The 20315-nt window shown below is 63.6% G+C and overlaps 1 protein-coding gene across 6 annotated transcripts in view; it reads left to right on the top strand.

Annotated features, from left to right (window-relative positions):
* The first annotated feature begins 11043 nt into the window (after positions 1 to 11043).
* LAMA5 (laminin subunit alpha 5) overlaps positions 11044 to 20315 on the top strand; it is a 58755-nt gene continuing 49483 nt past the window's right edge. For 3 of the 6 annotated variants that reach the window (XM_030826613.1, XM_030826612.1, XM_030826610.1), the window contains exons 1-2: positions 11045 to 11469; positions 15876 to 16028. In XM_030826613.1, the coding sequence (XP_030682473.1) occupies positions 11173 to 11469; positions 15876 to 16028 (450 nt within the window). In that variant the 5' untranslated portion in view covers positions 11045 to 11172. Of the gene's footprint in view, positions 11470 to 15875; positions 16029 to 20315 lie in introns of all 6 variants that reach the window. The other 3 variants (XR_004033082.1, XR_004033083.1, XM_030826611.1) reach the window with 2 other exon arrangements.

Consider the following 20315-nt stretch of genomic DNA (forward strand, 5'->3'; position numbering starts at 1 on the left):
TGCTGTTTTCCCACTGAAAATGGGCCGCCTCTGGCCGGGCACGGTGGCTCATGCCTGTAATCCTAGCACTTTGGGAGGCCGAGGTGGGCGGATCACGAGGTCAGGAGATTGAGACCATCCTAGCTAACATGGTGAAACCCCGTCTCTACTAAAAATACAAAAAATTAGCTGGGCGTGGTGGTCGGTGCCTGTAGTCCCAGCTACTCGGGAGGCTGAGGCAGGAGAATGGCGTGAACCCAGGAGGCGGAGCTTGCGGAGATCACACCACTGCACTCCAGCCTGGGCCACAGAGCGAGACTCGTCTCAAAAAAAAAAAAAAAAAAAGAAAAGAAAATGGGCCACCTCTGTCTGCCTGTGTGTCCAGGAAGGGGCCCAGGACTGGCTCTCAGGGGGCCTAGCTCCTCCTGCCCTCTGGGAAATGTGCAGAATGTCTAAGCCAGCAAGCAGGCATGGGAAGGGAGTGGCCGGCCAGACACAGGGCTCCGTGGAGCAAGGTCCCCAGTGCCAGGGCAGGACAGCAGGGCCTGGAAAGCCATCATCAGCAGGCTCCGTCCTTCCACCTGTGAACTGTGGCCTGAGAGGAGCCACCTCCTGGGAGGCCCACGAGGGGTCCTGACCAGTAGCCTGGCACCTGCCGGGGCCATGCAGAGACCCCATGGCAGCCCTGCGGAGGGCAGTTATCAGCCCATTGACAGAGCAGGGACTGAGGCCAAGCGGGACAGTCGCTTCCCTGGCGTCATGGAGTGAGGATTCGAGGGCCAGGCATGCCCAGTGGGAATGGCGGGATTTCGGGCACGGCACATTCAGAGGCAACGGTGTGGGGCCCCCTCATTTCTCTAGCCCTGCTGGCGCCCAGCCGGGGCCTGGGAAGGGCCCCAGAGGAAGGCAGCTGGGACTCCTGCTCCACCCCAACCTCCCTGAGCCCAGCCCAGCTGCTTCTGAGAGCGTCAGGCCCGCTGGATGTGCCCGCGCAGCAGAAACAGGCCCAGAGGCAAGGCTTTGTTTTGCCTTGAAAACCTCTGCGGAAGGTGATGGAATCTAAATTCCTGCCCCAGGTGAGTCGCCCGGGCTTGTCTTGCTCATCCTGGCTCTCCCAGCTCCTCAGGGTTCCCAGCCCCTCCAGGCTCCCAGCTCTGTGGCCTGGCTGGAGCTCCGAGGCCCTGGAAGGTCTTGTGGGAGCCAACAAGCCCCTGAGGGGCAGCCAGAGGCCCTCATCTGCTGGGACTCCTGCAGGTGGCTCCACAGGGTCACAGGTCGCCCTGGGCCCTGGGGCCACAGTGGATGGAGCCTAAGGCTGCCCTGCAAAGGGACCCCAGAGAGGGGATGGGGTTGCACCCCGGGGCCGGCCACTGCGTGCCATGCAGACCTCTTAAATGCAGACCTCTCAACCGGCCATGCCGGTGGGAGGCGCCCAGCAGCTGGCAGGGCCCAGTAGGGTTCCTGCCAAGAACCTGGCACCCGGCCTGGGAGTCAGGCAGAGCCACGGCCCCCACCTCCCTCCCACAGCGCCACCACCTCTCAGCGCTTCCTGGGGCCCCTGCCTCAGGGGGTGCTTTTGCCCACTCCCCTCAGGGGGCCTCACGGCCACCCAGCAGGGAGGCACCATTGTCCCCGCTCAGCACTTGAAGCCCTAAGATTCTCCCAGGCTCCCAGCCAGGGAGGCGCTGAGCCAAGACTGGGCAAGGAATGGGCCAGGCCCACCGGCTCCCCAACCATCCTTCCAGCCAAGACACAGGGCAGCCCCTGCCTGACCACTGTCCCCAGCTTCAGGAGCCTGCACCACGAGCCAGGAACCATCTCTGAGCTCCAGGCCTGCATGACAAGGCTACCTGAGAACCAGTGTTTATTCACTTCATTCATTCACTCCACAAACACAGGTGCTCCTCGACCCCCCATGAGGCCACGTCCTGAAAAACCCGTGGTAAGTTAGAAATACCGACAGCTGAAATGCACTAATACACTTAACCCAGGAACATCACAGCTGAGCCTTCCTGCCTTAATACACACTCAGCACACTTCCATTAGCGTACAGCCGGGCGAAATCATCCCCCATGAAGCCTCCTTTATAATAACGCATCAAATACCTCATGTAATTTGTCCAATGCTATAAGCAGGAGAAAAACAGATTGGTTGTGTGGGAACTGGAAGTACGGTTTCTACCGAACAGTTGCAAATCAGAAGCCGGGAACCGTAGAGCATAGAGCACCCATCATGTCCACCCACCATTTCCAAGCCCGGTGGTGAGTACAGGGGCTCCTGGGTGCATGGAACAGACAGCCCTGTGCCCAGGGAGCTCGCAGCCTAGGGCAGGGGACAACTGGCATCCCAGGAGGGTCTAGGGCTGTGAGTCTCACCAGGGAGATTCACTCCCCGGGACATGGGGCTACTCAGAAGATATTTTTGGTTGTCACGACTGGAGGGCAAGTGCTTCTGGCCTCTAGGGAGTGGGGGCCAAGCGGCCCCACCTCAGGTCAGTGTTCAGCCAGACTGTCTGCCCAGCGCCTGTTCAGGGGCTCTGAAAGGCCATGGTCCGGATGAAGGTGCTCCAGGGGCAGGGCGGCCAGGGAAGGCCTCTCTGAGCAGGGGACTTTCACAGAGTGAGCCGAATTGAGATGGCCCAGTTCCTCTGCAGGTCCCCACAGCCTGGGAAGAGGAGACTCTGAGAGCACAGCCACCTGGGGGCAGGCCAAGGCAGGCGGATCCTGAGGGAGCAGCCGCCTGGTGCCAGGCCTGGGGAATTCCAGGAGGCAGAGGCCTCAAAAGTCCTCCTCCAGGCTCCGAGTTCCCAGCGGCCCCTGCCACATTCCTCCACCTGGGTGGGCAGGGGTGCAGGGGCTCAGTGCATTCCTGGTGGAGATAGGGAGGCCAGCCCGCGGCCTGCGCCAGCCTCCTGCAGGGCCTGGGGAGCCCTGTCCAGGCTCTGCCGAGCTTGGCATATTGGAGCTGAGCCAGGCGGCCTTTGCTGGAACACGCAGGCGGAGGTCGCTTTTCGCCTTTCTGTGTGGGGAGGAGCCACTTGCAGATAAGGCAGGGATTCACCAGCTCCGGGGGGCCGGCAGGACACAGCCACACTTCACCTGCAACCAAGCCTCCCCATCTGTAAAATGCAGATAACAAGGGGGCCAGGCGGTCGCTCACACCTGTAATCCCAGCACTTTGAGAGGACGAGGCCTGTGGATCACTTGAGGTCAGGAATTCAAGACCAGCCTGGCCAACATGGTGAAACCCTGTCTCTACTAAAAATACAAAAAGTAGCTGGATGTGGTGGCGGGCACCTGTAATCCCAGCTACTCGGGAGGCTGAGGCAGGAGAATGGCTTGAACCCGGGAGGCGGAGGTTACAGTGAGCCGAGATCGCGCCACTGCACTCCAGCCTGGGCGACAAGAGCAAAACTCCATCTCAAAAAAAAAAAAAACAAAAAAAAAAAAAAACAAGAGCAGGTCCCTCTCAGGAGATGGGGAGATGGGAGCTGGCTCCACGCTCGGCCTGAAGTCGGCTCCACGGGCCATCTGGGTCTCCTGCACAGAGGTGGGAGGGAGGCACGGAGGGGCTCAAGTCAAGAAAAGACAACCCCCCACGTATTCAGGGGGCTGGAGGCGGGGGCTGCACCTCTGACCTGAAGCCGCACAGCAAGCCCTTCATGGAGCCAGGAGCAGGCAGTGGGCAACGGGGCCGATGGGCCCTGCCCTGGCCGCCAGGAGGCTCCGTGGCAGCTGCTTTCTTGCACGCCGTCCCCACTGCCACTCCTGGGTTCTGAGAGGGACCCCCGTGGGAGGCCACGCACAGACCCCCGACCTGGCTGCAGGGGGTGGTCCAGATCCCTTGCAAGAGGGAGTGTGGGCTCCCAGGGGACCCCAGCACCATCTGTGGTCAGCGGGAGCCTTCCAAGTCTCCGTGTGTTTACATTCCCCCAGGAAATAGCTCCCCAGAGGAGCTGCAAATATTTTCTTAATGTTGGAACTTGTGGCAAACAGAGGCTTGGAGTGGGCCCACCCACCACTTTGCCCCTCCACACATCGGGGGCCCAGTGGGATCCTGGGGTTACCTCCTCACCTGGCCCACCTCCCTCCCCCTCCTGGCAGGGGGCAGGCACTGGGCAGGCACGTGGGGGCCCAGCTGGGGCATCTTCCTGCCAGAGCTGGGGCAGTCAGCCCAGGGGATTCAGTGGCACTGCCATCCTCCCACCTTTTAGCCTTCCTTTTGTGAAACTGGGGTGGCAATAGGTGGAGGTGGCTGAGATGTTGCTTGGCGGTTTGAATCAATGAAGACCCTAGGGGACGGGGGTCAGGCCCTGGACCTGCCTAGTAACTCAGGCTCCTGGCAGACCAGGCTGAAGACAGAGGCAGCTACGGGGCTGTGTCTCCCGCCCCAGGCTGAGTCAGTGTGTAGGGCTGGGTGTCCTGGGTATGTGATGGCCCTAAACACAGGCCCACATCTCTCTGTGCATGAGCATAGGTCCAGCTGGCATTGGCAGGCTGTGTGGGTGGCCCCTAAGCACCAAGAAGTATCCTGCGTCTACTCACCTCCATCTGAAGACTCCCAGGCCCACTCAGCATCCACGCCCTCCCTGGCTATTGGTCTCAGCCCCGCGCGCCTCCCTCTCCCCCTCCACACTGGTGAGGGGCCAGTGGTCATGGCACGTCCCAGGCCTCCAGTCCCTGGTCCCTGGGCAGCCCCTCCAAGAACCTACCTGTACAGAGTGCCGTTCCTGTCCACTGATGTCTACTGTGTGGATGGACCACGTTTCTCTCCGCAGTCGACCCTGGATGGCCGTTCGGGCTGTTTCCGCCTGATGGCTCTGGTGCCTGGCGCTGCTGTGCTTGTTCACCCACGAGTGTCTGTGCAGAAACGTGTTTATGCTTCTCTCTGCAGCTACCAGGTGTGGAGCTGCTGGGCCGTGTGCAACTGTGTTCAGTCCTTTGAGGAACCACCAGCTGGTGTCCTAGCAGCTCCCACACTGGACACCACACTGGTCCCTGCAGGATCCTGCCTGTAGTTGTTACTGTCTTACTTCCTGATTCTGTTGGTGGCTATAGAGTGGGGACCACGGTGTGGGCCTCAGGCGGGCATAAAAGGAGGCTGGAGTCTGGGCACCGGGCCCTTGCCTGCCACGCCTGGTGTGGGAGGACGTGGGTCCCAGGGCAGTGGGAAGGTGACAGGAGAGGGGCGATCGGTCATTCAGCCACCATCATCCAGCAGCCCAGTGCTGGGCTCAGATGCAGCGGTGAGCACACGGAGCTGCCTCTGCCTTATGTGCTGCATCTGGGGGGCTGATGTGGGTCAGGACATCTCATCCTGGACTCCCAAGGACACGCTGCACTGTCGTCTGTGAGCTGGGGGCAGCAACATGCCTCCCGGGCGGAGGGCGCAAGGACAGGGGGCCCAACCCTGTTGTGGACGCGGCACTTTCAGTGTGGAAGTGCGCAGCCTGGGAGCCGTCACTCCTGGGATCCTGGTTCACTGCAGAATCTGGACCAGCTCCTGGGCAGGAACCGTGGCCCGTTGTGTCCCTGCTATGGCACCAGCCCCTAGACCAAGCCGAGCACCATGTTCGATCCAGTCAAATCGTAAAAGTTACCGAGGCGCACACCTGTAACCCTTAAGACCCTCGGCTGAGCTTGGCAGGTCTAGGGCAGGAGCAGGGGGAACACACAAAGACAGCAAGAGAGACGGAGACAAAGAGAGATAGAGAGACACAAAGAGAGATAAAGAGACACATACAGAGATAGAGAGATACAGAGACACACAGAGAGAAACAGATTGAGACAGAGAGATGGAGACAAGCAGAAACAGGGAGAAACAGAGATAGACAAAGAAATAGAGACAGAGAGATCAAGACAGAGTCAGAGAGATGGAGACAAGCAGAAACAGAGACAAAGAGATAGAGACAGGGCACAGTCCCAGGTTCCTGCCCGGGCTCGGGCTCTGCCCACTGGGCCCTCCTGGGAAGTCAGATTCCTCCTGGGCTTCGAGGCCTTCTGGCCATATAAGGCCGTCTGTGGGCACCTCCTGGAGAAGCTCAGAGCCCTCACCCGCCCCACCCTCTATGAGAACCAGAGCTCTGCCAGGCAAAGACAGAGGCAGGGGAGGGCCTGCCAGAGCCGTGGTCCTGTGGGGGAGGAGGGCACAGGCAGGCCAGGCCCCAGGGGCTGAGGCTCAGGGTCCCTAGTCACCCTGCCCAGCACGCTGGGGCGCACCCATTCCGCCTGTTTCCCCTGGGGTTCCTGGATCCTGGAGCTCACTAGGGCTCCCCAGTCTAGGCCTGAGGCAAGCAAGTGGTAAGAATAGGGGGTACGGGGTAGGGGGACCACAGTTAAATAAGATTAAGGTGACACCTGGAAACGTAGGTGCCCGGCCTCGGGGTGGACGCTGCAGCCGTGTGCCACTGCATGTTTACCCCGGGCGATGCGTTTTCTGGGGCTCCCCACAGACCTGGGGGCAGGAGTCCTGGACTCTCACACCCCAGCAAGGTGCTGGGAGGTGCCCTGATAGGGGCCCCCACTTGAGGGAGGGGATGGGTTGGGGTCCTGGGAGCAACCTTGTTACTGGACCGGCCCCTTCCTTGCCAAGTTGTAGGTGGTTAGATCCCAGGGAGGTCCCGGGCCCCCTCCCTGGGAGTTCCCAGGGCCCCCTGCTCCTTCCCTCCTAAAGGCTGGCAGCGTGGAGGCTCCCCTATACCCAGCAACACACGCCAAGGCCGGGACAGGGGCGTCCAGGTGGGACTCTGGACTTTCAGTCGCCACGCAGACCACCCCACAGAGCTCCATGAGGCCCCCCCGTTTCTGAGCACCCCAGGTTTGCCTGCTTGTCATGGGGCTGGGCCCACCTGCACAGGGCACCAGCCCAAGCGCTTCTCCTTGCCACTTGGAAAGAAAAGGAGCTGGGTGGGCGAGAGGTGCCTCGGGGAGCATCTGTGGAGAGCCCAGGAGCCTGGATGCTGACTCTCTCCAGGTCTCCTACACTGGGCACCACCTAAGCCTGTCTGCACCCCGTCTTGCATGGGGGCCCACCTGAAACCCCCCAGGTGTGAACCCAGTGGCGGCCTTTGGGTCGGGCCTCGGGGAGTGGGCAGGCATGAGGCATGTCACCTGCACGGGTGACTTGTCTCCTGGAGCCCTGAGGCGGTGGCCACGCTCCTGGCATGGCGCCTGGCCTGGAAGGCTTTGAAGAGCCCCAAGTCTGTGGAGGGCCTGCCCCGTGAGTGGTGCCTGGGGCTGTGTGGCCCATGAGCTGGGCACACACAGCAAGTGGCAGAGGAGCCAGGGACCAGGCAGCGGTGGGTCAGAATCCTCCATTCCTGGTTAGCGTCAACCCAGAGCCTGGCTTCTGTGCTTTCCAACAACCACATGTCCCAGAGGCCATCAGGAGCCCAGTAGTGGCCCAGCTGGGGTCACAGCCAGGGAGGAAAAAGCACCACTCCTTCCAAATGGGCAGTTTCCAGACCCTCCCTAGGCCAGGAATGCCCGACTCTCCCTTGGCCCCATCCTTCTGGCAGCAGGAACCTGTGGATCCTCGGAGACTGGAGGCACGTGGCAGCCCTGGGGGAAGGCGGGCTCCAGGCCTGGGGGAGGGGTCTGGCTATGGCTCAGGGCCTTTTTGGGCTCTGCCTTTATTCCTTTGAGGCCAGCCCCCCAGGGTCTGCAGCTCCGGGCTGGCTCTTACAGTAGTCTGTCCAGGCTGAGGGCAGTGGAGGCCTCCTAGGCCAAGAGGCCCAGAAGCTCTCCCAGTCCGCTGGGTTTTTGCAATCCTGATGAGACCTTGTCTTCCTGGCACCTGCTGGTCCGTGTCCTCCTCCCGGAGGACTGAGCCGGCCCATGCGAACAGTTCAGAACCAGCCTTGCTGCCCGCTCCCAGCTTCTCTATTTCATGGCCAGGGATGGAGGTTCTTACCGGCCGGCTCCCTGGAAGGGCATTCCAGCAGCCCTGAAAAAGGGACTGTGGCCTCCGATATCCCAAACCATAGCGCTGGCATTCCTCCAGACCTCATCCCGCTGAGACAACATTCCCAGTTCTGGAGTGGGAGCCATAAGGCCTCACCCGCAGGCCCGGCCCTAGCAGGAGCCCAGCCTCCAGCCCTCCTTCCTGCGCAGCCCCCACTTCCTCTTGGGGGCTTCTCCCGAGGGTGCAGCACCCACGTGGACCCTGGGCTCTGGGACAGGAGGGTCTGCAGAGTCATGTTACCGATTGTGGCTGCCTGTGACGCAGCTGAGTGTGGGCGTGGGGGCGCCCCATGTCTTCAGCGCAGCTGTGTCCCCAGGAGGCTCCCAAGGTCAGGAGTTCACGACTCTCGGCTGAGTCAGATGTGCCTGTGGCCTACCCTTGGGGTCCCCCACAGCTGCCTGCAGGTGTGGCCGAGTAGGGCGGGGGCACTCTCGGGAATGCCACGGGAGTAGCACTGGGAGCTCAGGTGAGGTGGCTGCCCCCAGGGCTGGGGGAGGATCTGAGACCCTTTCCCCAGGGCCAGGAGTGCCCCTACTTCTCTCGGGCTGCCACTGACCCCTGCCCCCGCCCCACCTCCTCTGGGGCTACATCACCCTGGAGCTGGGTGGGCAGGGGCTCTGGATCTTGGATTGTCCCTGGAGGGCAGCCAGAGCCTGGTGGGACAGAGGCTCCTCCACGGCCCTCCCCTGGTGAGCCACCTCCTTTTACCCTCCCCTCCACTCCCAGACTGGGCAGCTCCCTCCTGTGGATTCAGGACAGAACGTGTTGGGGGGTGGGGTGCTGTCTGACCTGTTGCAGGGAGGAGGACTACGTCAGGGACGGGTGCCCGAAAGATGCCCAGGAAATAGGAAGAAGTGAATGATGGACAAACTTTCTCTTGCTTTACTAACGCGTGTGCTCTTGATTGACTCTGGCCTTTTTGGCCTCAGTTTCCCCATTTGTAAATAGAAGAGGTGGCTGGGCTGTGCAGGACTCAGACAAGGAGAGGCTGGCTGGTCCATTTGGTGATGACTCACTGGAACCATAACAAAGACAGCAGGGGGTGGGGGTGTGCAGAGATGAGCTGCCCTTCTCCCTGCCCACCTCCCCAACCCCGTGTGTGGCCCGGCTGGGACAGCCCCTCCGCCCTCCATACGCTCAGCTCCTGCCCCAGCTGCCCCCTCCCCAGTCCGTGCACCAGCGGGCACAGGGTGGGGGCAGAGCGTGGGCTCTTTACCCAGCCCCTAGGCCACATTCTCTTGTCCACTGCACTCCCCGCCTGCCTGCCAGTTGCTCCTGGGGCAGCTGTCTGCCGGGAAGCAGTGAGCCCGGTGATTAACCCTGCTGGTGCTGGCGGCTTCGGCTGACACAGCGCATTCTCAGGGCCGGCCCCCGCTCCCCTCCTGGCCAGTGCCCGGGGACAGCAGAGGCCTGGTGGCTTGGCCTGATCTGGCCACTAGGAGGCTTAAAGGGCCCTCCCCACCCACCTCTCCGATCCCCCCCCCCCCACTCGCAATCCCACCCCTCCAACCAACCGACCCTCCAGGGATCCCAAGAAGCACTCAGGGTCTGAGGAGTCTCCACCTCCAGTCCCCCGGGCTGTCAGAGCCCCAAGCTGTCAAGGGGGAGCCCGGAGCCAGAGCACATTGTCTGGGGCCAAGCCCCCACCTGGGGACCTGCTACTGCCCAGAGGCCGCTGTCTGCCTCACACGGGATCTAAAGCAGCTCAGAGCCGGACTCTGCGACTGGACTGCAGATTCCTTGATGTCTCCGCCCCTCTCCAGCCAGCCCCTCCCCCACTCGGAGCTTCTCCCGCCACGGGGAGCCGCCTCCTTTCCCCCTCCCCCAGGTGGGAGAACTAATAGTGAAGTTATGGAAGAATTGCCGGGCCGGAAAGTAGGAGGAGGGAGAGAGGGTCACATCGCCCTCCCGACTCCGCAGAGAAAGGGCCATACACCTTCTTGGGATTTGAGATTTGTAGGAGGCCAGGGCGCCAGGAAGGTGTGCAAGGAGGTGCACCCTCCAGGGACAGCTGCTAGCTCAGAACCCCCACCAGAACCGGCTGGCCAGTGCCCCACAAACCCACCCAGCCCCCCAGGACTGTCCAGGGAACCCAGCGAGACATGAGCCCCACAGCCCATCTGGGACCATGGCCTGCCCAGCTGGCCTGGCTCAGAGATGGGGGGTTGCTGCCAACTCGGCAGCTGCAGCCCCACCCCGCCACCACCCCCTCGGGGCTTCCCTGGAGGCAGATTTGGCCCCAGAGCCCAAGGGAAGGCGGGGACCCAGGGCCGCAGCCACCCAAAGGCAGACGAAGACCTGATCTCGGTCTCTAGGTCCTGTGCCGTTTGCCAGGCGTCCTCGAGCCGCCGACCGTGGCAGGAACGCGTGCGCGGCTGTGCAGCGGGTTGGAGGCCAGGCCGACAGAGCTGGTGGAGTCCACGGGGCCCGGGAGCACAGGTGCTTCCAGGCACCCAGCAGGTGCTCAGCAGCTGTGATCAGAGCCCCCGACCTCCTTAAGAGCCAATCTGGCGGCTGTGGGGCCATGAGCGCCGCCCCCCTCCTCTAAAGGAGGCTGTGGCTGCAGGCCAGTCCCTCCTGCCCCACTTCCCTATCGGAGAGTATTTTTAAGCCCTGCTGTGGCAGGCAGGAGCCAGGCCGAGTTGAACCTGACCTGGCCGCCCCAGGAAGCAGGGGGTGCCCACCTAGGCTCCCCTTGTTCCTCTGCAGATGGTCATTCGCGGGTGCAGAGGGCACCTTCCCGGAGCCGGCAGGACGGACGCTGTCGGGGGAGGAGCGGGGGCAGCCGAGTGGTGCACCAAAGTTAGGGGAACAAAGAGTGGGCCTCTGAGCTGGGAGGAGCTGGTGGGCGCTCTGGAGGACAGGGCGCCGTGGGGAGCACGAGGGTCGCACCCGGGACCCGGAGCTACGACCTAGGCTGGGGGCGCGGCGGCGCCGTCGTCCCACGGCCTGGCCCGAGACCAGCAGGTGCCCCTTCCGGGAGGCGGCCGGACCGGGGTCCGAAGGGTTAAGGCCGCCCCTCCCCCTCTCCTTTCCTTCCCCCCACCCCCTCACCTCCCGCCTCCCCGGACCTCTCCCCGGGGCTCGGGGCTCGGGCGCTCGGGCGGGCCGGGGCGGGGCCTGACGTCCGCGGGCGGAGCGAGCCCTGCCGGCCGCCTGGCTTCAGACCCGCCGGGCTCCCGCCGCGCGCGCTGTCCCTGGAGCGCGGGGACGCGGCCCGGAGCCGGGAAGATGGCGAAGCGGCTCTGCGCGGGGAGCGCACTGTGTGTTCGCGGCCCCCGGGGCACCGCGCCGCTGCTGCTGGTCGGGCTGGCGCTGCTGGGCGCGGCGCGGGCGCGGGAGGAGGCGGGCGGCGGCTTCAGCCTGCACCCGCCCTACTTCAACCTGGCCGAGGGCGCCCGCATCGCCGCCTCCGCGACCTGCGGAGAGGAGGCCCCGGCGCGCGGCTCCCCGCGCCCCACCGAGGACCTTTACTGCAAGCTGGTGGGGGGCCCCGTGGCCGGCGGCGACCCCAACCAGACCATCCAGGTGAGCGCAGGGCGGGCCGTGGGGCATCCTCCAGGGGCACTTGGACCCGGAACGCCGGCCCGACCCCAGGGGGAGCGCCGTGGCCCGGGGCGAGTCCGGGTGCGGACTCTCTGGTTCCGCATTGTGGGGGCCCAAGAAGGCACCCCGACCCGGCCGCTCCGTCTCGGCCGGGAAACTTCGCGTCCCTCCGGGAAGGCGGAATTAAAGTCCCCGGCATGGACCCGGGGGCGGCTGGGCGCCGGTCCAGTTCGGCTGCGGTGACCGGGACGGGAGGGGGCCCGGGCCCAGTCCCTGGCGGCCCCAAGTCCGGGATCCCGGGGAGGGCGGGACTTGGCCTCTGCGCCTGCTGCCGGTGGGGAGGGGGCGCAGCTCCGCCCTACCCGGGACAGGCTGGAACCTGCTGGCCTCTGGATGGGGTGGGAGGGGCCAGCCACCTGAGGCTCCCACTGGCCCCTCTCGGAGGAGTCTGGGGACTCGGCGAGACCTCCAAAGTAGGGGCGGGCCAGCTACGAAGTTTTGACTGGGGCTGGGAACACGTGGCTCCCAGGAGGGGCAGCATCTCTGCCCAGCAGGTGGTAGGGTCCGGGGGGGCTTCAGTCTCCCTGGGAGATGTGGTTTCAGGCCCTGAAGACCCCCTGGGGTGCATGTCCCCTCTCCAGCAAGCCTGAAACCTGTAGGCGGGTTCTGTTGGTGGACTCCATGCATGCACACCTAACCTGGAAACCAAGGCTCTTGGGGCCCTCTAGAGTCAGGTTGCACCTGGGGTCAGCCATGGGTGAGGAGCAGCAAAGTCAGCTCCAATGGCTCCCAACCGGCCGCTCTAGGCCCATTCCCCACCTCAGCCCCACCTTAGGGAGAGTCTAGGGGCCCTGAGGGCCCGTGTAACCTGAGCTGTCTCCTCCCTGGTACCGCCTTCCTGGAAGGAGAGGCTGGGGCAGGGGCGAGTAGCTGGAGATTTTGCCGGGTGGGGGCAGAGGGCCCTGGAGCAAGACGTTGTGGGGATGAATGGAGGAGCCTGGGCTGGGCCCGCCCCCTGCCTGCCCCACCCCCTTGGTCCTGGTGGAGGGGGAAGGAGCCTCCCCGGGCTTCTGGGCTCACCGTTTTCTCCTTAAGCCCAGCACAGTGCTCTGAGATAGGAGGTCTCAAGCCCACACTTCAGATGGGGGACCTGAGCCCTGGAAAGCTGCTGACACCTGCTTGGAGCCCCCCCAGCCAGAACAGGGTCCAGCGGGGGTTAGCTGTGGGAACCTGGGCACCTCCTGGCTGCCCCCTTATCTGGTCAACTCAGAGGGGCCGGGTCTCAGGACGGAGGGCCTGTGACTGTCTCCTTGCCTGCTGCCACACCTCACTGCAGAGGGCCTGGTGTTGAGTGTCCCCAGCTGAGATTTTGCCTTTCTGGCAGGGGAGGCTCCAGGTGCCCTCTGAACCTCAGACCACCCACCCCACCGCCTGCCCGTGCTGCATGGCTGGGGGCCACAGGCCCCCTCTTGGATCTGTCTCCTCTTGGGCTTATTACCCCCGTCTCGTGAGTAAAGGGCCAGCCTGTAGTCAACGTCCGTCTCCTCTGCCTCAGCTATGTGGCTTCCCTCTGTCAGCCTCAAGCTCCCTGTCTTCAAAAGGGGCACAGCGTGCTGGCCCTCCTCACCTGAGACTGTGAGCTTGGCCCGAGGAGCCTGGGAATCGGCCACAGTTTCAGTGGCAGCTATGAGCTGTGGTGCTCCACGCCTCAGAGCCAGCTTGGATGAGAAACCAGCCGGCCTTGCCCAGCTCATGTCTAGCAATAGAGGCGAACCCTTCTCTTCCAAAGTCTCGAGCTCTGAGCAGTGAGTGCCCGCTGAGGCTGCCAGATATGTAGAAAGATCGGCTGGTAGACATGAGCTGGACGGGTATGACCTTGGACGCCTCCTTCATCTGAGAGCCGCAGGTCTGCTGACCGCCCTGGCCGCGGATTGGGCGTGTGAGAAGTCCTTGCCGGCCAGTCTGGAGTGGAGCTGCGGTCGGGGCAAGGCAGGCAGGCACAGGAGGTGCCCAGGCCATGAAGCCGCAGCTCCATCTGAGGGGGCTCACCAAGGCTATGGGGCCTGGGGCTGGGCAGTGTGTTTTCAAGGCTGCAGGCCAGGGGCTCTCAGGGACCCTCTGCAGGGGATGCACATTAGCTGGGCATCCCAGATGGGAGTTGGGGTGAACCCTGCTGAGCAGCTGGAGCAGGCAGAGGGCAGGGGGAGGTCGTGGCCCTCACAGCCTCAGGTGGGCATCAGGGGATCCCCGGCCGGCCCAGCCTGGGAAGGTGGGGACTGGGCAGCCAGGCCAGCGTGGTGACTCATTGGAAGGGGAATTCCTTATCAGCCCCTCTGCTGTTTCCTAGCTGTGTTCTCACGGGACCCTCCTCAGTGGAGGTGGTGGGATTTCCCAGCCCTGTCCTCTGTGGCTCAGTGAGTAGCCGAATGGGGACTGGAACTGCCACCCAATAACTGGACCAATGCTGGCCCAGGCAGGGACTGGGCAGTTGCTTCCCTGACCTCCTGGAAGAGTAGAGGCTGACCCTTGACCCGCAACCTTCCACCCAGCTTCCCTCTGCTGCTCGTGTGTCTGGGAGGGTCTTGACCAGCAAGCAGCCTTCTCTGGGAGGTCCGGCTGCCCCAGCCAGAGGGCCCCGCCCACACCTACCTTCTCCAGGAGCCCCCGGCCCCACCCTGAGCAGGACCTGTGTGTGCCATGCTGTCAGTGAACTCTTGAGTTTGGGGGTCTCCATCAAAGCTTGCAGTGCGGCCTGCGAGTAGGGGTCGTGGTGCTTAACTGAGTGTCTTCAGTTGCTCTAGCCCCATCCACGAGACTGCTTAGGTGGTGAGCTGGGGACACAGTGGGAATAAGGAGGGTGTGGACCCTGCAACTGCAGAGCTCTGGGGGACCCCGGGGAAGCCCCCAGATAATTCCAGGTCTCATACATGCAGTAAAGGAAATACAGCAGTGGCCACACTGGGGGCTGCAGAGCTGCATCTTGGGTGGTCTGGGGCAAAGTCTGAGATGGGGCAGTCCAAACACCAGGGCGGGGTCTTGGGAGCCTGTGGGAGGGGTATCGGGCGTTGCCCTGGTGCTCAGTGGAGGCAGAGGGCACACTCTGTGGGTGAGGGGGTTGGGCCCTCTGTAGGTGTTGGGCCCTCTGTAGGTGTTGGGCCTGGGGGTAGGGGGGAAGGGATCTCCCCAGCTCCTACCCCCTCCTCCTAGGATGAGGTCTGCCCGCCCCCAACAGGCTGGGCGGGGTGGGGCCGCTGACTTTCTCAAACTCGGCCTCTGGGGCCTCAATCAACCCCAAGCCTGGGAGGGCGCCTTTGTGTGGACAAACAGCAGGTCTGGTTTCCTGGTGGGGGCAGCCAGGCCCCAGCTCTGCCCCCTCTCCTCGTCCCTGCCCCGGCTCCCAGCACTACCCCTCCCCTGCCAGGATGCAGGCCAGGACCCTGCTGGGAGCCTCCTCTGTTCCCCACTCACCCATGCAAGACAGGCCCCCAGCAGATGGCAGGCCCGGGACCGAAGCGGCTGCCAGGCTGTGTGTGTGGGCCATTACTCCTCACGGTGGCCCCGGGCAGGTGCAGCCTTATCCCCACTCTTCGGATGGGGACATTGAGGCTCAGCAGTTACTGTGACTTGGCCTCTTCCCAGGACTCAGAAGCAGCAGCCAGGAGGCCCAGGCCCACCTGCCGCTGTCCACACCTCCACTCTGGGGCCGGTCCCCACAGCCGCCGGAACAGCTTAATTCTGTCTCTCTGGAGACCCTAATCCGGAAGGCTGTGGGCAAGATCTGGCGGTGGGGTGGGGTCTGGCCGCCTGGATCCCCACCCTGACAGTCCTGTCTGCAGCTCCACCTTCCTCCCCCTTCCGCCTCCTGCCTTGCTGCATTTTGTCCAAGCCTTTCTGGAGCCCCTGGCAGGGCCAGCAGGGAGGGGTAGCCAGGCTTTGCCTTGCTCCTGCCCCTTTTTGCCCCCTTGGCTCTAGACACATTGATCCACCTTGCGGTTTACTGTGAGACTCCTTCTGCGGAGCCCCAGGGCTCGTTGCACTGGCACCCCCTCTGCCTAGAGCACACCCCGCCTTACCACGTAGGGCTCAGACGCCACCCCCCTAGAGAGGCCCACCGAGATTTTCCCACCCAAGGCAGATGCCCCTTTCCATCCCTGTTCTTCCTATTGTCCTTAGCGCCATGAGCAGCTCACATGAGCCACATCCCCTGAATCGGAGGAGCAGCAGGTGCTTAGTGCATGTTTGCTGAGCCAGTGGATGAGGGGCGCAGAGGCTGGGCGTGGAACCAGCTCAGTGGGACCAGGACTCGTCTCGGGGCAGGAGGGTGACTGTGGAGGGGGAAGGGGGTCCTGGCCCTTCTCGGCTATCTGACCCTCCCGTTCCCTCTGCAGGGCCAGTACTGCGACATCTGCACGGCTGCGAACAGCAACAAGGCACACCCTGCGAGCAATGCCATCGATGGCACGGAGCGCTGGTGGCAGAGCCCACCGCTGTCCCGCGGCCTGGAGTACAATGAGGTCAACGTCACGCTGGACCTGGGCCAGGTAGGGCCCCTTCTTTGCCTGCTGCAGCTGCCATCCCTGTGTCTGTGGCCATTGGGCCTACCTTGGGCCACAGGACCAGAAGGCGAGGTCTCCACCCTGAGTGAGATCCGGGGCCTGGGAGGCTGGACACGAAGGACTTGGTGGAGGGCAGTCCCCACAGGGACAAAGGCATGGCAGTGGTCACCTTTTGTTTGTGCTTTCAGCATCCCCACGACACAGGGAAAGCGGTTGCTGATAGGGGTGCTTCCAAAGGCCACAGAGTTTGGGTGGGGGGGTGCTGAGTAGACAGCTTGGGGCCGGGACGGCGGAGGTGCTGTGAGCAGTGCAGTGGTGCCCCCTGCATCAGGCGCCTTGCTGTTTTAGGAATTCCTGGCAGGTGCGGGAGGGGCTGCAGGAATGCAGAGGAGGCTGGTGGAAGTGGACATTCCTGGGATACCTGTGCCGAGGTGGCGGCGGTGGCTGACGGTTAGGCGGCTGAGGGTTAGGTGGGGTCGGGTGCCTGCTCTCCAGTCCCCAGCTCTGGGCTCTCCTTGGCCTTGGAGGCCCCTGCACAAGCAGGAGGCTGTGGCTGGGTGCCTCCAAGCGAAGAGTGAACCCCCCAAGGTGGGCCTGTCTGGCTGCCAGCCCTGAGCACCCCTTGATTGGGGGCGACTTGGCCTGGGTACCAGGCCTTGAGGTCCTGGCCTGTAAAATGGGCCAGTAATCCTGGTGCTTCTTGGGTCAGGGACAGTGGTGGGGCAGGTGGAGGAGGCTGGGCCTGAGAGCAGCCAGTGCCTGGAGTGGGGGCCCCAGGGCCGACCCAGAGGCCTGCATCCCAGCCGGCTCCGCCGCTGCCCCAGTCCCAGTGTGTGACATGTGGGTCTTCACCCCTGTCTGAGCCTCTGTCCCTGCTATTGTCCTGAGAGTGTTAGAGATAGATGAGGTCTCCCTGGAGCCTGGCTGGAGGGCTGGCCCCAAGGGGCAGACACCTTTGGCAGCCTTGGTGGCCTGCAGGCCTGGCCCGGGGGTGGGCAGGCAGTGAGGGGAGGGCTCAAGCTCCAACAAGTGGCCTGGAATTACCGGGGGTTCCTGAACTTGCAGGGCCCTGTGGAGAAGGGCGGGGAGCTGGGGAGGGGTCGCCTGTCCTGGGCTCCCTGCCTGCCTGCCTGCCAGGCCCCTAGCCCTGACCTGGCCTGGGCCTGGGTGTGGCTTTGCCTGTTTCCCTTCATCTCACTGGGTTTCCCCGCATCTGGCTCCCCTGGAGTCTGGGGGTCCTTCATCTCTCTGGCACAGCAGCAGAGGCCCCCACCTTGGCTGTAGTGTACGTGTGAATTCTCAGCTGCTGGGGCGGGAAGCTGGGTACTGGTGAGTTCTTCTCGCCCCTCCTCCTTCAAGAAACTAGGGGACTGGGCTGGGGGAGGGGAAATGGCCCAGTCTCCACGGTCACCCCCGGGTGGCTGCAGAGCCAGTGGGCGCAGTGCCCGATGTGCCTGGGTGGGGCAGGGAAGACGGGACTGACACTCGGACCCACAAGCGTGGGCTCCACCACCCCTTGGCTCTGGGGCTCTCTCTCAGCCTCGGTGCACATCTATGAACTGGGCTGGAAACTTCAGGCCTGAAGCCAGTTTGCTGTTAGATTGTTCTGGGCCAGAAATCAGGTTCCACCATGTGAGCATCTTGCCTCTCCCAGCCTCAGTTTCACCAACTGTAAAATGATACGGAGGGAAAAGGAACCCTTCCCACTCCATTGGGAAGCGGTCCCTCCACCCACCCACCTATCCCTCCACCCACCCACCCACCCACCTATCCTATCCCATCCCTCTGCCTGCTCACCCACCCCCTACCCATCCATCTACCCCCTTACCCATCCATCCATCCCCTTACCCATCCATCCACCCCCTTACCCATCCATCCACCCCCTTACCCATCCATCCACCCCCTTACCCATCCATCCACCCACTTATCCCTCCACCTACCCACCCACCCCCCTACCTATGCAGCACCCACCCTTTCTTCCTTGCTTCCATTCATCCGTCCGTCTGTCTGCTCATTCCTCCCTCCACACCTGCAGCATCTTCCTTCCTTCCTCTCATCCCCTTTCCTGACCATGTGGATGTATTTACTAAGGCCCCTGTCTCGGCCTAGGCCAGGGGGCTGCCAGCCTTGGTCGGAGTGGGGGCAGGGACTCCCTGGAGTGGGGTGGGAAAATGTCCTTCCTGGGCTTCAGGGCTGATCCTGGGGTGGGGCTGGGGCTTCCATCAGGAAGCCAGGCTGAGCGGCGGGTGGGTCCGGGCACTCCCCCTGCAGCAGGCTGCCAGCAGCCTTTGTTCTGGGATCTGGAGCGGATGCCCTGGGAGGGGGGTGGGAGCGGCTGGCACTGGGCATCGGGAAGGCTTCCTGCTCCTGGAAGGCTGAGGAGGGCGGGGTGGGGGCTGCATCACAGTTCGGATCTCACGCCCCTGGTGTGTGGTGGGGCAAGGGCTGGCGCAGGGGAGGGGAGACTAGTCCTTGTGGTGTCCACGCAGAAGCAGCTGAGCCTGGGCCCCCCGGGAGTGCCAGCTGGGCTCCTGGCCTAGGTCCTGCTGTGCCCAGCCGTGGAGGGGTTCTCTCTCCAAGGGTGGGGCCTCAGGAAGAGGCTCCAGCACTGGTCACTGGTGACTCAGGGGGCAGTTTCCGAGTTCCAGACATGACCTTTCCCGGGGGGTCCTTCTAGGGGGTTCTTGCGTATCTCCTTGCATTCTCCGGAAGCTTCTGGAACTGAGTGGTCACATCACTGGCCTCAGGCTCCTTCTTCCGAGAACCACACCCAGGCCCCAGGCGCAGGGAAGGGTGAGCGCGTTCATGACTGCCCAGGCACATGGCCAGCGGATCCCGTCTTGAGCTCCCCCACCCCCTGGCTCTGCCGCGGGGTCCAGCCCCTTGCCCCACTACACCAGCACGCTAGCCCAGCGGGCCCAGGTTGTAAGGAGCTGGGCAGGGTGAGTGGGGCTGGCTCTGGCCTGTGTCCCCTCCCTCTCCAGTTGGCCCCTGGGTGGCCTGACTATGGGGCGGGGCTCTCCCCAGCAGAGGAGGGTATGGTCCCCGCCTCCCTCAGATGAGGAGTGAGGACGCACGGGCCCCCTTCCGGTAGGGAGGCCCCTGCTTTGTTCTCTGCGCAGCAGGCCACAGTGCAGGTGCCACAGGTGGGGCAGCGACTTTGTCCCAGCCCCCGAGGCCTAGAGCTGCAGGGCAAATGGGGAGGCCCAGGTGGGGATCAAGGTGTGGGGGAACTGGGGCTGGCAGGGTATAAGGGGGGCAGTTAGGCATGAGGCTAGAAGTATTGGTTGGGGGTGAGCAGTGCCAGGTGAGGGCCTGTGCCCCTGGGGATGGTGGAGAGCCATGGGAGGGCAGAGTGGACAGGTAGGGCTAGAGAGGCGAGGCAGTCAGCTGTCCCCTCCAAGTTGGGGTATGAGGAGGCAAAGCTCTGCTGGTCATTGGCGACTGGAGTGTGAGTTTCCTTAGGCACTTGGGGAAACTGAGGTGGGGTTATGAGAGGGTCAGGGCCAGTGTGGAGTGCCCAAGGTCCCAGTGCTGGGGTCTGGAGGACTGCGGGGTTGGCCATGCTGTCTGCAGTCTGGGTTTCCAGGCTGGTTCCTCCTCTGTCAATGGGGTGAGGGCACCTGCCGGAGGCCCAGCACGCCCAGGCTGCTTCGCCCTTCAGGACTGCCTGCTCTCTGGCTGGCCGGCTTGGGCCCTGGGCAGGCCTCCTGGTCCAGGGTGCCACTGGCTTGGCTCCCTGGGCCTGGTTGGGCACTCAGCCATGTGGCCGGTGCCCCAGGACGGTCAGTGGGTTGTCCAGGGAAGGACAGGAAATACAGCCGCGGCCAGGCTCTAGTTACAGAGCTCGGCAGCCGGGACAGGTGCACGGGCTAAGCCGGACGCAGCCACTTGAGTGGGGCTCCCTGGGGGGTACGGCGGGGGTCCTGGGAGGCACCACTCCCCTTCCCTGGCACAGGATAGACAGTGAAACCCTCCCTCTACTTGTCCTGGAAGGAGTACACGGCCCAAGGGGCTGCCATGCCAAGGTGGGGCTGGGGCCGCTCCTCTCCCTGTACCTGCACTGCCATGCTTGCCCTTGGTGGCTGCACGGCCAGACCTGGCACTCAGGGCACAGAGATGCCCCAGCACCCACCTAGACCCCCAGGCCCTGATGGTCCCCAAAGGCTTTCTGTTTTCTGTCTGTTTCTAAACAAGAGCCACCACATTGGCCTCTGACAACACAGCTCAATGGAGACGAAACTGTTTGGGTTTCAGGCCGAGCGGTCCCCT

Source organism: Nomascus leucogenys, chromosome 13, assembly GCF_006542625.1.
Source record: "Nomascus leucogenys isolate Asia chromosome 13, Asia_NLE_v1, whole genome shotgun sequence".
Taxonomy (NCBI): domain Eukaryota; kingdom Metazoa; phylum Chordata; class Mammalia; order Primates; family Hylobatidae; genus Nomascus; species Nomascus leucogenys.